The sequence below is a fragment of the Gigantopelta aegis genome, chromosome 3 (genome assembly GCF_016097555.1).
Source record: "Gigantopelta aegis isolate Gae_Host chromosome 3, Gae_host_genome, whole genome shotgun sequence".
Taxonomy (NCBI): domain Eukaryota; kingdom Metazoa; phylum Mollusca; class Gastropoda; order Neomphalida; family Peltospiridae; genus Gigantopelta; species Gigantopelta aegis.
The window spans coordinates 84266279-84283872 of NC_054701.1; the positions used below are offsets into that span (position 1 = coordinate 84266279).

Consider the following 17594-nt stretch of genomic DNA (forward strand, 5'->3'; position numbering starts at 1 on the left):
ATGGAAAACAGTAGCAGGTTTTCCTCTGAGACTAAATTTAAAAATTACTAAATGTTTGACATCCAATAGCCGATTATCGATAAATCAATATGCTCTAGTGGTGCCGTTAAATAAAATCAAACTTTAACTATTAAAATGTTTTGCAAAAGGTTAGATTACCTAAAAATCATATTCTTTTTTCTATTATATATAGTATTTATACCATTTAATATCATGCCCAAATGTAATTTAAAATAAATAAATTAAATAATTAAAAGAAATCAAGAAATGAAAAAAAAAAGAGAATGATTAGAAATAAATAAAAAGAAATAAAGAAATAAAAGAACAAACAAATTTAAAAAATGGCATAAGGATATATTTGTAACAAGTTGCTCACTGCATTTAAAAACGGCTATTATTGCATGTCACGGTCTAGATAGATTTCATTAAATAGCTTTTGCAGACATGCTTTTAACAAAACACAGTTATGCCTTCATATACCAAATAACCAGTGTTGCTAGTTTACTCTGTGCCATATTATAAAGATGCAATCAATATGTCATTGATAAGGACTACTGACATCAGTTAAAACTATATATGTATCTTGGTCTGGGTATTTGCAAAGGCAAAAATTACTTTCAAAAATTTACTTATCAAAATAAATTTCGCATTTGACGTTCTGTCAAAGTTTATCATGATGGTCTACTTTCAACTAAGTGTTTACTAGGTGGTGTGTGGTTACGTGCGTGACGGTGTGAGGATTACTTCGCATTCAAGCTTTGTAAGACTGCCTGTCCGCTCGTCTGCAGTCATATCGACTAACAATAGAAAAACAAAACTACAACATACCACGTTACTGCTGTCGGCTTTCACAACTGTGGCTAAACAATGTATTGTCAAACGTTTTTTAGTTGGGAATTCAGACTCGTAACAACACTGTACACGCTTTGATGGGAAAACAAGATTTTGTATTTTTGTTTGACAATGAATTAGGGCAGGGTGGCGATAATCAGGGGCGGTGTCGATACAAACACGGCAGGGCGGCAAAAAACGGGGGCAGGGCGCAGCGCCCCTCTATTTATTGCTAGCTAGAACACTGCTTGGGTATCGTGAATGGTCGTTTTTGCTCGAACGTACCCTACAAATAGGCCTAATAATATGCTTTTTTTCTTTGGTTTTAAAAAAAAGAAAAATACTATAATTCCGTTTCGTTCTATTGAAAGGAAATGCTTTATTTAACGACGCACTCAACACATTTTATTTACGGTTATATGGCGTCAGACATATGGTTAAGGATTTCGAGCACTATACCTTCTGCTTCAGCTTTTTGTGTCTACATAATTATTATCACGACTTCTAAGATACGTTAGGGCATGTTCTTTGTATGCATAGTTCAAACAACTCCATGTCATTCTGGCACAGAAGTTGTTCCACCAGGGTTATGGTGTCCAGGGGCTCAAGTATCTACTCGTGTTGAAAACTGACCAAAATGTCCGTCTAGCTCTCTTATTGTCAGAGTATTATTGCCAGCATGGAATCAACCACTATATTGCCAAATGCCCCTTCGACTCTGCATTGTGCGGAGATACGGCCCTGATCAAGTATTGCGGTTTTGTCGTTCACGTTCAGCCAGACAGAGCAGAATACGTTCGCTAGACTCGTGTATGTGCTTCACGTTAAACTAAATGACGACATCAGGGACCAACTACAAATAGTTCGCGAACGTTAGCGTCGCTTGCTGTCACTGAACCCGGGGCTGGATACATGCTTACATTGGATTTGATTAGACTATTAACGTTGAGCTCCAAGGCGCAAGAGCAGTAAGATCATTATCACACCATATAGGGCCTAAATATAACATACGTTTGTTATAAAAAATACGAATGAAAATGTTATTTTAGCATGTATTATTGCAAATTCATAATCTTGTTTTCGAGTTTACTGATACAAGCCTAAGACAACCGCATTTGTCGCTGGATTTAATGTCAAAATTTTACACGATTAATTCGACTGCTGTCATGAGATAAAAAAAAACGAAAAAAACACGAGAATATGTGAATGCAGTGTAAATATACCAGGTCAGCTCTGTTTAACTACGAGCTGAAGGTATTTAAACACTTGGCGTTGCTAAACCAGGTAACACTAGAACTGATACCACAATTCTAGCTCACTCTGACGCCGGTAAGCGGCTATACGTCTACTGTATATATACTGTCAACTGAATATACCAATTAGGCCTAGTCACAGGCGTCGGAAACAGATTGGGGACCACTAGCTGTCACTTTCACTCTGAAGCTGAGTCACCCTGTGTTACGACATCCACTTCCACATTACTGACATTCAATAGTAATCCAACATTGCCCACACTACATCTTTGTATAGTATACAGACATTATGATGCTAACTGTGAATTAAATTGGGTCTATAATACTAAGTGCCCTTCCTCCCTCCTTCCCTCTCTCTCTCTCTCTCTCTCTCTCTCTCTCTCTCTCTCTCTCTCTCTCTCTCTCTCTCTCTCTGTGTGTGTGTGTGTGTCTCTCTCTCTGTCTCTTTTTGTTTCTCCCTCCCTTCCCTCCCCCCCACCCCCGATATTTTGCATCATAGTCCTTCACATATATGCATGTATATCAACATTTCCCTCATAAATTAATAATTTATACAATCTGTGGCGGATCCAGAAAATCCATTTATGGGGGCCGCAATGACATGAGGCGGAATGCCAAGGGAACTTTGGGGGAGGTTTGGAGGGGGATCATAAACAAATAATAATTAATATATAATAAAATTATAACTGTCGCAACACACACACACACACACACACACACACACAGAGCTGGTTCTGCTCCCTCCACATTTTCATGTTCAGCCCCCCCCCCCACCACGCCCCCCATCCCCCGCTCTTTCACATCATCTCTTGTATCCGCCCATGCCAGTAGCACACACTATACTATTGATTAGTAATATTTACAGCGGATTTGCACAATCAATACCCATGTGTCCCAGAACTACTATTTACTGATAAGGAAAAAACGAATGTCCATCGACGTACAAATTACATCCACCCACAACGTTTAGTTTGTCATTGAATACACTGGCGACAACACTAATAGTTACAGCAAGTGACTTTCAGTTTCCTGGTTCTCAGTTTTTTAAGATGCATGTCCTAGTTATTTTTATTTTCTATCTTCCTGCTTTTATTTGCTTTGTTGACCCTGTGTATGGAGCGACACTCGATAGTTGATACTCCGATTTTGTTAGTCAGTAGCGTGTGATTGTGTTAGTCACTGGAGTGTGGCAACAATTCGTGACGTTGGTTATAGCTATTTCAAGGCTTCAACCAGGATACGTATTCTAATATAAACTTTCAGACGAAACATCAGTTCAGTAGAAGACAGAACACGCTGAGAGGTAAGTTGTGGTTTATATTCTGTCCGGTCAGTTACTAACTATAGAACGAGAGGGAGGTAGAACCTGTTGGTGTCACCATGGAGAATGCAAATTGCTATCACCAGAACAAGATACGAGTTTTAACAGCAGTGTTTGCTTAATTTTCTGGTTGAATGGGTTGCGGCCTGTTGGTGAACTATATTGTCATTCATATAGGGCAAGTTTTGTTTTGACCATAGTTACACACATATACATTGAAGGTTTTTACAAAAACGTGTTAATGTATTTGGATGGTTGTTTTCACTTTTTAGCCAGTGATGCCATATAGTATATGTCGCGATATAGACAAACCTTTGGATTTGCTCCTCCTGGCAACTGTTTTAAAGACAAATGTATAAACTATAGTGTTGATGCTGAAGTTTCACATCCACACTCGTTAAGTTTAAAACACTCTAGTTTGCGGTGGGCCCATTGGGCTATTTCTCGCTCCAACCAGTGCACCACGACTGGTATATCAAAGGCCGTGATATGTGTTATCCTGTCTGTGGGATGATGCATATAAAAGATCCCTTGCTGCTAATCGAAAAGAGTAGCCCATGAAGTGTCGACAGCGGATTTCCTCTCTCAATATCTGTATGGTCCTTAACCATATGTCCGACGCCATATAACCGTAAATAAAATGTGTTGAGTGCGTCGTTAAATAAAATACTTCCATTCTAATTTGCCTTAAAGTAGCCCACGTCATGCCATGATTCCTTGGTGTTGGAGCAACTTCATTTCTTAGTGTTGTTAGAAACTGTATGAATAATTGAATTAATTATATGGGTTGTCGTTGAAATTCATTGATTGATTCATTGACTGATTTATTGATTCAGTCATTCAAATATATTATCTACAGGATGCCAAACAAAAGTAAGTATACACAAATTCTAAAAGTACCAACTGACGCAAATATCTATTGTTGTTTTTTTGTTCTACTCTTTATAAGTAAAGATAAAAATATGGCTTGTGACCCTCCCCATTAGAAGCTGTCACCGTCATTAGAGGTTGTGACCCTGCTCCACCCTACCCCACCACTTCCGCTCTAGATGTCGTTCCTATGGGCCTGGATGAGTATATTTGTGTGTGTGTGTGTGTGTGTGTGTGTGTGTGTGTGTGTGTGTGTGTGTGTGTGTGTGATAATCAACAACGCCATCTAAACTTGATGACCGTTTCCGTTTATACTTGGACATGTAGGACCTGTGGATCTGTGTACATGTGAACTCGCTGTACACATTATATACACATGTACGTATATAACCAGAGGCGGATCGGGGGGGGGGGGCAGGGGGCCTGCTTTCAACTTATTTTCGTGCTTATATCCTTATATCCAATTAAGGTTTAAGCACGCTGTCCTGGGCACACACCTGAGCTGTCTGTCCAGAACAGTGGCTTAGTTATTAGTTGGTTAGTGGTTAGTGAGAGCAAAGAGGGTGTAGTGGTCTTACACCTACCCATTGAGTCGTTAAAACTCGCTTTGGGTTGGAGCCGGTACCAGGCTTCGTACCCAGTACCTACCAGCCTTATGTCCGATGGCTAGAGGACGGACTTGGAAGGGGCGGGGGTGGGGGTGGGGGGCTGCTGTGTGCTATGTTAGCAATATACAGTTAACTCCCTTGTTCGCTGGTTGGTTTTAATAAGATCCATGTTTCAAGGCTAATTATTTGGAATAGGAAGTAAATTCTTAAGCTTAGTGATAGCCAAGAAGTTATTTTTAAAAATGGCAATTATGTTTTCACCAGCAGTGCAAAAGGTTTAGCTGTAATGAGGCTTGGTATTCATACACCGGGGTTTTTTCCTTGTGCCAAAAGTGGGGCGTGATCAATTTTGGTAATTTTCAAAAAGCTGAGGTCAGGTCATAGGGTTTTACGTACACATTCAGAACAAGCTGTTGTAGCGCACGCCTGTCGTGGGCACAAGAGCCGGCCTTAGCCGGCGCCTCCGTCCATGACAGGAAAGGTGGGGGGAGGGGAGAGGAGGGACCGCCTGCACTGGCAGGTGCAAGGGAGCACTAGCAGCCCGATCAAATCGGTAGCAGGCGGGTGGGGGTGGTGGTGAATTTACCTTTATAAACAGGTTTGACTGTAAGGTACCTCTAAATTAAGACCATCTCATTACAAAGACCAGGTTTTCAGTTATATTTTAGGTTTAGCTATGTCATCGTGTACATAACGTCCGAAGTCTTGTTACACTGTGTTGTAATTTTAATGACATGTGTCGTAATGTTATTGACGGGTTGCCCAGAGCTATATTAGTACCACAACTGACGTAAATACATATCTACATTATCATTCTAACCACGACACTGCTCATAAACAGCACCAAAACTGTTGCGTAGAAACAGTGACGGATATTTATTTTAAAATCTGCAGTATTATTTTAAATACTTCATTGGTTATACACATACAAAACAGAATCAAAACGTTTAGCATTGTGAAGATGCTGTGGTGTCTTCCTAGGTTGCCCATAGGGCCCTTATAAAGGCCTGACCGCTTCTGGTCGTGGCATGACAACCCAGTGTCACCAAGTACAAGTTATCACCAGCAGCAAGTATTGGGGGTTTGGGTGGGGGAGGCCGATATTCTTTTGTTCAGCTTCCCCCGGGTGCATTGCAATTGTGTACTCGGAACCGGTATTCTTTTGTCCGGTTCCTTATTAGAGCACGTGCTGGGCCATTAAATGGGGGCGGGTGCATTGTTATCATTAGTCAATGCACCCTGTGTACTGATGCAGTGAGCGTGTAGTCTGTGTGTGAATCCTAGTTTTGTGTTAAGGTTGTACCTATTGTCTTAAGTCCCTATTCTAGTGAGTTCAAGCTGATTTTGTGAAATATTTAATAGCTAAACCTTTATTCAAATGAGGGGTTTTGTTTGGTTTGATAAGTGTTCAGAAATATATGTGTGATATCCGCCAACTCCCGCTTGGGTCTTGTTTGTATGGGTCTGAACATTGTCAAAAATGTACCCAAAATCATGCAGTTTGAGCACATTATGATGAAAGTAACACAAACATTTTACTAAAAATATTTTAAATGAGTCCTCTTTATAATTATAACCATTTATGTAATTTCCTTGAGACTAAAAATACCTGTATCTTTCTTTGTTTTTAAACCATAGATGAGCATTTAGGATGCCATGGGCTGGTATGCATAAATCTCAGCTGAAGATTCACAAATAACTGTGGTCTTCTACCTATAAATGTTTTAACCATAATTGAAATTATGCAGTCTTTAAAAAAAATTAGTGAACGTACTAGTAAATGTTCGACAAAAAAAAAAAAAAAAAAAAAAAAATGAAAATGAAAAAAAAGTGTGTGTGTGTGTGTGGGGGGGGGACTTCAGGCCCTTTTGCACACAAATGGATGTATAATACCTCCATTTCATGTTAGCAGACGCCAAGGTTCGTTTTATAGACATATTTGACTATTTCGCCTTTTTATTAAGGCCACCTCGCACGACAGGCTATGCTTTGTTTTTTAGACAGGTTTGACTAATTTCACCTTTTCATTAAGGCCACCTCGCCACAGAGGCTGTACTTTATCTTTTAAATATCTTTAACTGTATTTCACTTATTATTTAGGCCACCTGACCATAAATGACATGCTTCATATGTCTCTTAATGTACCTTTATAAACAGGTTTGACTGTAAGGTACCTCTAAATTAAGACCATCTCATTACAAAGACCAGGTTTTCAGTTATATTTTAGGTTTAGCTATGTCATCGTGTACGTAACGTCCGAAGTCTTGTTACACTGTGTTGTAATTTTAATGGCATGTGTCGTAATGTTATTGACGGGTTGTTTGCCCAGAGCTATATTAGTAACACAACTGACGTAAATACATATCTACATTATCATTCTAACCACGACACTGCTCATAAACAGCACCAAAACTGTTTCGTAGAAACAGTGACGGATATTTATTTTAAAATCTGCAGTATTATTTTAAATACTTCATTGGTTATACACATACAAAACAGAATCAAAACGTTTAGCATTGTGAAGACTGGCGGATATTTTTAAAAAATGAATTCAACTATCTGCATTAACAAAACTGACATTCGGAACACTTCTTTGGTTATAGACATACAAAACAGAACCAAAACGTTTAGCGTTGTGAACTGTGAAGGATATTTTTAAAAGCTGAATTCATATATTTGCATTAACAACACTGATATTCTGAACACTTCATTGGTTTTAGGCCTACACGTATAAAACAGAACCAAAACGTTTAGCGTTGTGAACTCTGAAGGATATTTTTAAAATCTGAATTCAAATATCTGTATTGGCATTATGAACACTTCATTGGTTCTACACATACAAAACAGCACCAAAATGTTTAGCATTGTGAAGACTGGTAGATATTTTAAAAGCTGAATTCAGATGCAGTCAAACCTGTCCTAGCGGTCACCTGTAATCAGCAGTCACCTGCCTTAAGCGGCCACTTTTTTCCCTCCCAAACAATTTATAATGTAAATGCACCTGTGATAAGCGGTCACCTGTCTAACGCGGCCAGCGGCCACCTAAATCGGATCCCAAATCGCTAAAATACCTGTAGTAAGCGGCCACAGTAAATGTTTACTATTATATACTGTGTATCAATTAAGAAAGTATGACTCTGGAATGCATCTAATTGCCTCTGGGCAGGCTACGCTTGACATTTACATAGATTCACTTAATATGACAATACACCGCGTGAAGTAGGAATTAAATAATTAAATGGAAAAAGAAAATAAACTTGTTGAGAACGGTTAATTTAATGCATTCCATTTGCATTATTTCTGAAGGAGACGACATGTCATAAGTTGATTTATAGTCAACTGTGAAGCACACATCCGTTGATTAGCAGTACAGACGGTAAAACAAGAAACAACAACAAATGTTTTAAAGACTATATATGTGGCAACCTGTAATCAGCGGTCACTTGCATTAAGCGGCCACTTTTATTTACTCCCTTGTGTGTCCGCTTAAGACAGGTTTGACTGTGTCTGCAGTGACATTCAGAACATTCTATTGGTTACACGCATACAAAACTGCACCAAAAACTAGTATTGTGAAATACATTGTATCTGAAGTATGCTTCTGAACCCTTCACCGCTCATAGACAGAATATTTTTAATCTGTATTCTCCAGAACGAGCTCATTTCTACAACAATCATATACACGTGCACATATTTTTTAATTATAAAATAACATTATTTTTGGACAATTCCTATCTGACAAGCAACTGTGTGCGTCAAACTATTGTCGTTGCACACGTGGTCTAAAAGAGAATAAAGTTTGTTTAAAGTTGTGTAAAGTTTGTTTTGTTTAACGATACCACTAGAGCACATTGATTTATTAATCATCGGCTATTGGATGTCAAATATTTGGTAATTTTGACATATAGTCTTAGATAGGAAACCCGCTACATTTTTCCATTAGCAGCAAGGGATCTTCTATATGCACCATCCCACAGACAGGGTTAGGGCGCACATACCACGGCCTTTGATATACCAGTCGTGGTGCACTGGGTGGAACGAGAAATAACCTGATTAAGAGAGAATAAATGTACTACCAACAATGTAAGCTATATAATTTGCCACTAGCAGTACCTCCACCACACCCCGAATGTTCGTCTTTTGCCTTTTCACACTGACATTTTGAAATCGACTCGACATATTAAAACACATTCATTTGCATACTTAGAAATCTCGAATAGCATATTAATGATGATTTGACTGTAAAACGTCGATTTTATAACCAAAACACCCCTGGCGAGCGTTAGTTACCAACTGAGCGAGATCATGCCCCACAAATCTACGTCGATGGCTAAATGTTAGTGTTTAATCAGGTATAAAAATAGCAACAGACAGTGTATTGTAGTCTATGCATGTCTGACGACACAGGTTTAGTCAGCTAAAACTACAATGACATCATGAATAGCCGTTTTTGTGTGTTAACCATTCCCACTTTTCAACAGGACGTTCGGTAACTAAACAATATTGTTTAAACGATATTGATACAAGTTAAAAAGACCTACATTCTGTTACTTTCATCCAAAGAAATAATGAATGAATGAATGAATGAATGAATGTTTAACGACACCCTAGCCCGAGTACTCTGACTGTAAGAGAGCTAGACGGACATTTGGACATAAACACGCTCTAATGAGAGCGTGTTTATGTCCAAATGTCCGTCTAGCTCTCTTACAGTCAGAGTACTCGGGCTAACGACACCCCAGCACGAAAAATACATCGGCTATTGGGTGTCAAACTATGGTAATGCAAACAAATAAAGTGATGATCAACATCAATATAAAAATTCAAGATTTAAACAAAAACACAGTGTAAAGAAGTGTGCAAAAACACAAATATCACAGATAGATACTGACTTTTACTCAAAACCACGGTGAGGTTACAGCACGCACACGGGCCAAAGAAATAAAGTGTCATACTAAACTATTCATAACGTATCCGGGTCAATTTATTAACGGTTTGTCGGGGAGAACAAACGATTTTGAAATTCAGTTTGGTACAAACCCGGATGTATTGTTTCATGTCAGAATGTGCCGACCTTTTTTTATAAATGAAAAAAATCCCGAAAAAAACTTTGTTTTTGTTTAACGACACCTCTAGAGCACATTGATTTATTAATAATCGGCTATTGGGTGTCAAACATTTGGTAATTTTGACATATAGTCTTAGAGAGGAAACCCGCTACATTTTTCTATCAGTAAAAAGGGATATTTTATATGCACCATCTCACAGACAAGATAGCACATACCATGGGCTTTGATAAAATAGCCAAATGGATCGGCTGACGGGATAAATCCCAGACTAACCGCGCATCAGGCGAGCACTTTACCGGTGCGTTACGTCCCACTCAGAAGAAAAGTGCCAATGATAGCCGAGTTTGAAATGTAATCAGCATACACCAGGATGTATTGTTTCATACGACAGTACTTGTGTTTCATTTGATCCCGGACAAGAACCTGGTAGGCCTAGCTAAGTTTCAAATGAAGTTAAAGTTTGTTTTGTTTAACGACACCACCAGTGCACACTGATTAAAAACAAATCTGCTAATGGGTGCCAAACATTTAGTACTTCTGACACGTAATCTGCTACATTGTTCTATTGTTCTATGACTAGCAAGGGATCTTTATATATATATATATATATATATATATATATATATATATATATATATATACTGTATATATACTTTACCACAGACAAGGATATTACACACCACGACTTTTGATATACCAGTCGTGGTGCACTTGTTGGGTCAAATGTAATCTGCATAAACCCGGTTTCACTGTTTCATACTTTCATACAACCACTATTTTGCCAAATGCCCATTCGACTCTGCAATGAGCATAGATACGATTTTGATGACGGTTTTGTCGCTCAAATTCGTACAGGACAATCTTTAATACACACCACTATGGCTGAACATATCCAGTCGTCATCTTTAATGATGTGTGCTATTCATGGGAGAATATATTGATGTAGACCCGAAGTGGGGTGTGTGGGTGGGCATTAGTGACCACGCCAATGTTAGTGGCCCCCTCCCAAATATAAAATCCTGGCTACGCCAATGGAAAAATATAATGAATCTTAAAGACACAACCATATTCCATTATCAAAATCGTATCTCTGCAAAAGGCAGTCGAAGATATATTAGGCAAAGTCGTCATTGGTTCCATGATACACTATCAGCATGTCGTCCTTAAGAGGACCGCCACTCTCCTAGGCGATCCGTAACAGGATGTTTCATCCCTCCTGAACCGCCTGTAGGAGGACTACCACTCCCAAAATAGAACTCGGTGACATACATATACAAAGTAGCTAACTGAAAAAAAGAACTAATATAGATTTAATTAAGCAAGCAACAAAAAATACAAAAAGTGTCGTTATAGTTTAAAAGTACCTTCAACTGTCTCCTCGGAAAAGACCCTTTATTGCAGTGCCCTGTTGTTTTGTTCTGGGTGGAAACAGGATTTTGTAAACGGAGGTGGGTCACAAATTCTAAAAAGGCAAGTGTGAGTTTGTTGAAGGCAAATTAGCCTAGCTCCAAAAGGGAATGAGATCTGCAGTTAAATCAAAGTTTGTTTTGTTTAACGACTACACTAGAGCACATTGATATTTTAATCATTGGCTATTGGATGTGAAACATTTGGTAATTCTGATTCGTAGTTAACAGAGGAAACCCGCGACATTTTTTTAATGCAGCAAGAGATCTGTTATGTGCACTTTACCACAGACAGGAAAGCACATACCACGGCCTTTAACCAGATGTGATGCGCTGGTTGGAACGAGAAAAACCCCTGTCAGTTGAATGCATCCACTGAGGTGGTTCGATCCTGCAAAGAACACGAACAAAATATTTTATCATGGAAACTACACGAATGTCATTTGAAATAAATTGGCAAAATTAACAGTCATAGGAGTTTCAAGAGACCCATTGGACCATTTCCTGTTTTGTTTAGCGACACCACTAGAAAACCCTAATTAATTTATATTCGGCTAACATTTGGTAGTAATTCTGACACGTAGTTTTTAGAGCAAACCAGAGCTACAATTTTTCATTAATAGCAAGTGTTTGTTTAAATACACTAAGACCATATGTTTGATATCCAATAGCCGATGATTAATAAATCAACGTGGTCTAGTGGTGTCGTTAAAGAAAACAAACTTTAACTTTGCTGACATAAAGCACACGTGTACACTATTGTGTGCTTTGTAGGTGGACTTCCACTCTTTTCTATTGACACACACACACACACAAACACACACACACACACCACACACACAGACACACAGACACACACGCCACACACACACGCCACACACACACACACACACACACATTAAGTGTTTACAGAATTCATTTTAAAACTTACGAGATATACTGGTTATAACGGATTTGACGTATTCGCCACCGTCGTTTATAAAAAAAAACACGAAAATGTTGCCACCCTTGCATCAAAGTGAGGAACACATTCTTACACCCGAGATGTAACTAAGCCAGGGCTTATATTGGGGTGCGCTGGGGGTGGGGTGCTATCCACATTGGGAGGGGAAAAACACAATGTCTATGTCGTGTAATTGGGCAACAATGGGGGTGGGGGGTGGGGGGTGGGGGGGGGTAGAAAAACAAATGATTGGGGTAGGCATGGCCCCATGACCCCCTCTCCGGATATGCCAGTGCCTGATAATCGCTAATCTAATTAAGCAATGTGCTGGGGTGTTATAAACAAACATTCCTTTTCTTTTTGTACTGCACATCCAGTTTATGGACCTGTCAACAGCTAGCGGTCGCAACAGCTGTCGTTTGTTTGATTTCGCCATCCTATTCTGTCGACGTCGGTAAAGCATTAATTATTACTATATGGTAGCAGTTCTGAGTTGGATACATTTTGTTACACATATTTTATTATTTTGTAGATAAAACAGCCTGAATCGCAGCAAACACACACAGAGGATAATGGCAGGTAAGTGTAGTGGATAGCTTTTTATATAGAAGACGTTTATATATGAACAGTTAATTCCGTTATGTTGCTGTGACAAATTGTAATTACTAATGTGTTGGGTACACAAGAAATGTGTACTGTGGTTATTGGAAGATGGTGAAGGGTACACCATGACAGGGAGTACATAAAGATAATGTGTTTGCCCATTGGGTCCAATGCCAAATTAACTTTCAGGATTCGTAGTAGACAACAGCACCCCCCCCCCCCCCCATATATATATATATATATATATATATATATATATAAAATAAATAAATACATTAAATAAATAAATACTGTCATGTCAATCATAAATTACTTCTTTCTTTTTGTGTTTGGCTTATATCCCCAGGCCACTATAGAGATTGTGGCACCCCCACCGCCACTCCTTCTTCAGACATTGTTCCTGCGGGTCTCGGATGCACATATGGTTGACCACCAGAATTTAAGTACATTTTTTAACAATCCCGAGAAAGTATGGTACGAAGAAAGTATGGCACATCTACCAAATGTATACTGTTATTTATTACCCCCAGCAGGCATTAATAACGGGGGAATAAAAATCACACTGAGAAATTATCATGCTAGTCTAACACACAATATTATCCTTTAGATAATCACCCAAAATTAATGTACGGTTTATTATGCTCTATATCATAATCATCCAAAATTAACGTACAGTTTATTATGCTATATATTATAATCACACAAAAGGACCATGCCCCCGATCACTCCAGAATTGACGTAAGCGGTTACCAAGGATGTTGCGCATGGCATTGCTACCAGTTTATGTAACCGTCAAAAACGCATCGACAAAATAGGCAGTTTTTTTAAGAGCTTCGATTTTTTTTTTTTTTGCTGTTGCGTCAGTTAAGATTTACTTTTAATTTTAATGCATTTAAAAATGTATATATCTTTACACCACATTTTATGAATGCTGTAAATTGTGACGATAGAAAACATGCAATATTCTTTTTAACTGATCACCATCGAACATGAAATTTTATCTCGATGTAAAATATTTATTGATCGTGACTATGGTTATACAATATAAACCAATGTTAATTCAGCTTAAATTATATTTTAATCCTGAAACTTACATGTACATATTTTGCCTTTTGTGAGTTGCTATTGAGTTTCCTAGTATTTGTTTTTTGTCAAATAAAAAGCAAAATAAATAATTTAGTATTTAATATATAACTATTTATTTCACATATTACACAACAGCTTTTCTTGTTTATTTCTTTTTAACATAAAAAAACATGTACTTCATTCATTTTTTAAATTTACTAGGTCGTTCGTTCATTCATTATTAAGAAAAAAAAGCAGTCAAAGTTAAGAGTTCAGCTGAAGTTAAACGTTTAATAAATGTCCTACATACTAATTCCGATTGTTTGCTATTCATATTGGCAATTGTAATTATAACAAATTATTTTTGATTGGATCGTAGACACCCCCCCCCCCCCTCACCCCCTACAGTGGTTCATTGTAAGTAATTATTTCCTTTGATCCCACAATTTGGTACTTGACTGTGTTTATATATATTCAGCGTATATACCACATGTACACATGCATACAAATGTTATACATGCATTTAATAAGTGTTGCATTTATCAGCATTTGTAATGATAAATTGTATTTGTAGAATACAAAAATATATTTTAGAACATCTAGTTTTAAATTGTTTCTGAGAAAGTATTTGAAAACTTCGCGCCCTTAGTCCTAGTGACTCCATACCCTGCTCCCCCAAATGTTCACTTAATTGCACTGTGCCTGCATATACTATACCTATACTTTATTATGTTTTATCCCCCCACCCCACCCACACCACACCCGTTAAAAAATGTCTGTGGCCGCCCATGTGGTTACATAATGATGTATAGAGGAAATTAATACATTAAAATAATTAATAGCATAAATAATAATCAACTGGAGTTTGTTTTGTATTTAGGTTTAATTAAAGCTAAAGAGTATGACTGGAAAGACAGTAACCTTGAAATGTTCGGGTCTGACCTTGACAGAAATGTGAAAAGTGAGTATGAACGTTCATTCGTCTTATCTTCTTGTTCAGTGCTTCCAGGGCAAGGGAAATGTTTTTTATTTTCCATTGTTTGATAATACCATCGCAAAGAAATAGGTCTTAAAAATTATTATTATAACCCATCACTCAGCACACACACACACACACACACACACACACACACACACACACACACACACACACATACAGAGATACACACATACAGAGATACACACATACAGAGATACACACGCACACACACAGATACACAGACAATGTACACACATGCATGTACTTTCAGGTACAATCCTTACAACTTCATTAAAAAAATCTTAAAAATAAATCATTTTGTGCCTACTGTAGCCACCTGGTCTTACCTCATACACGTATTATATTGTACTGTACTGTACTGTACTGTACTGTACTGTACTGTACTGTATTGTACTGTACTGTACTGTACTGTACTGTACTGTACTATATATCTGTATATATATATATATATATATATATATATATATATATATATATATATATATATATATACACACACACACACACAACAAACACACGCACGCACACATGCACGTACACACACATATATACAGTCAAACCTCGTTACAACGACCATCGTTACTACGACATTTACACCATCTGACCACAAATTGTCGAGAACGAACGTACACCAATGTTATTCTGTTCATTACACTGGAATTCACACCTTCCGACACCGACAGAGCAAATTAAGAACAAACCTGCACCCAACGTCTAAAAACACCTCTTTACAACGACATTACATAATCACAGATGCCGTAGTACGTTGGCAGTAGCCTACACACAGCCATTTGGCATCCTTGATCTTGTCGCGAGCCGACAGTGTCACATAATGTCTTGAGTTACTGATGTCGGCTAACTCTGTAGACGTGTATTACTTTTGAACATCAGCCTTTCGTCATTCAATTAAAGGATTAACATCGAGCAATCAAGTCTACTAGTTTTATAACATTTTGTAAACGAAGTAGGTACCAATCGATTAGACTGACTGTGAATGTGCTTTGATTAATAATAATATACATGTACTTAGTATTTAATAATGATCTGTGATCCATCCCCGTCGGTGTGACCATTGGGCACTTTCTCATTCCAGCCAGTGCACCACGACTGGTATATTAAATGCCTTTGTATGTGTTATCATGTCTGTGGGATGGTGCATATAAATGATCACTTGCTACTATTGACACCCATTAGACGTTGATTAATAAATCGATATAACGATAATTTCGATATAACGACAAAGTGACCCAGGGACGAACGTGGTCGTTGTAACGAGGTCTGACTGTATATGGATAACAGTCACCCGTGACCTATCTGTATATAATATACTCTCACTTTATCCATTTATCCTATATCACATCCATATCAAAACCAATTTTTTAACAAAGGTCATGCTTTGTTAATAAATATATTGGATGACCTTAATTGTAGACATACATTGTACAATAAACTGGCCAATGAAACTTTCAATGTTTAAAACAAATGTTGTATATTAAGTAATGGTTTGATTTCAGAGGATTCCGCCAAAACAGAACCAGCCTGGAAACATGCTGGAGAGAAACCTGGAATCCAGGTCTGGAGAATTGTGGTAGGTATTTCTTTTTCTTTCTTTTTAATTTAAAAAAAAAAAAATTAAATTTAAATTAAAATTAAAATGAAATTAAATTAAATTAAATTAAATTAAATTAAATTAAATCAATTAAATTAAATTCAATTAAAGTCAGTTAATATAATTTTTAAAATCTAAACAAAATAAAAATAAAAAATCAATTAAATGAATTGAAATGAATTGACTATTGAATTAATTTAATGGTAAAAATCTAGATACTGGTATATCTTCTAAACGCTGAGAACATTCGTGGAATAACTTTAATACATTTTCTAAATTAAATTCACTATTTAAGATAGCATTATAATGATTTTTTTTCTCAGAAATTTAAAGTTAGAGACTGGCCTCAGCAGGATTATGGGAAGTTTTTCAATGGAGATTCATACATTGTGTTGAACGTGAGTATTTAATTTTATTATATAGTCTACATAAATGTAACGATGTACCGGTACTAGTCTCTGATTAAGGTATATGCAACAAGTCTGTAACAATCTACCTGTAACAAAAATATTACTGTATGTGCTAGTTTTGGAGTGGCAGTCCTCTTTATGCTGGTGAATTGTTCAGTAGGATCTCATTAGAGTGACTGTCCTATGGAAGAGACGCTGGATAGATTAATGGAATCAATCACCATTTTCTAAAAGGCCACTCAACAGAGATGCGGTTTTGATCACAGAAAACATGATCTTTTATGTTCCATCCATCAGTACATACCACAGCCTTTGTTACACCAGTTGTGGAGCATTGGCTGGAACAAGAAATAGCCCAATGGGTGGATCCACTGACGGGGATCAATCCCAGACTGGCTATGTCCCACCTATTGTACAAATGCGGAGCGGAATGGATAATTTTGTCATGCTCGTATACCACAAAAGTTTCGAGCATGTCTGTCCCGGGTCCCATCTCTGGATAGCCAGGTGCCAGACCCGGGACAGAAGTGTACAAATGCACATTATCATTGCAAAAAATAAACAAGGCAAGAAAATGGCTATTCACTTTTGGAAATCAGGGCTTCC

General features: G+C 37.6%; 1 protein-coding gene across 2 annotated transcripts in view; it reads left to right on the top strand.

Moving 5' to 3' along the window:
• The first annotated feature begins 3209 nt into the window (after positions 1-3209).
• The window catches only part of LOC121369204 (gelsolin-like protein 2), a 37402-nt gene continuing 23017 nt past the window's right edge, over positions 3210-17594 (top strand). The window contains exons 1-5 of one of the 2 annotated variants that reach the window (XM_041494126.1): positions 3210-3387; positions 12834-12880; positions 14850-14930; positions 16484-16557; positions 16902-16976. In XM_041494126.1, the coding sequence (XP_041350060.1) occupies positions 12874-12880; positions 14850-14930; positions 16484-16557; positions 16902-16976 (237 nt within the window). In that variant the 5' untranslated portion in view covers positions 3210-3387; positions 12834-12873. The remainder of the gene's footprint in view (positions 3388-12833; positions 12881-14849; positions 14931-16483; positions 16558-16901; positions 16977-17594) is intronic. The other variant, XM_041494127.1, reaches the window with a different exon arrangement.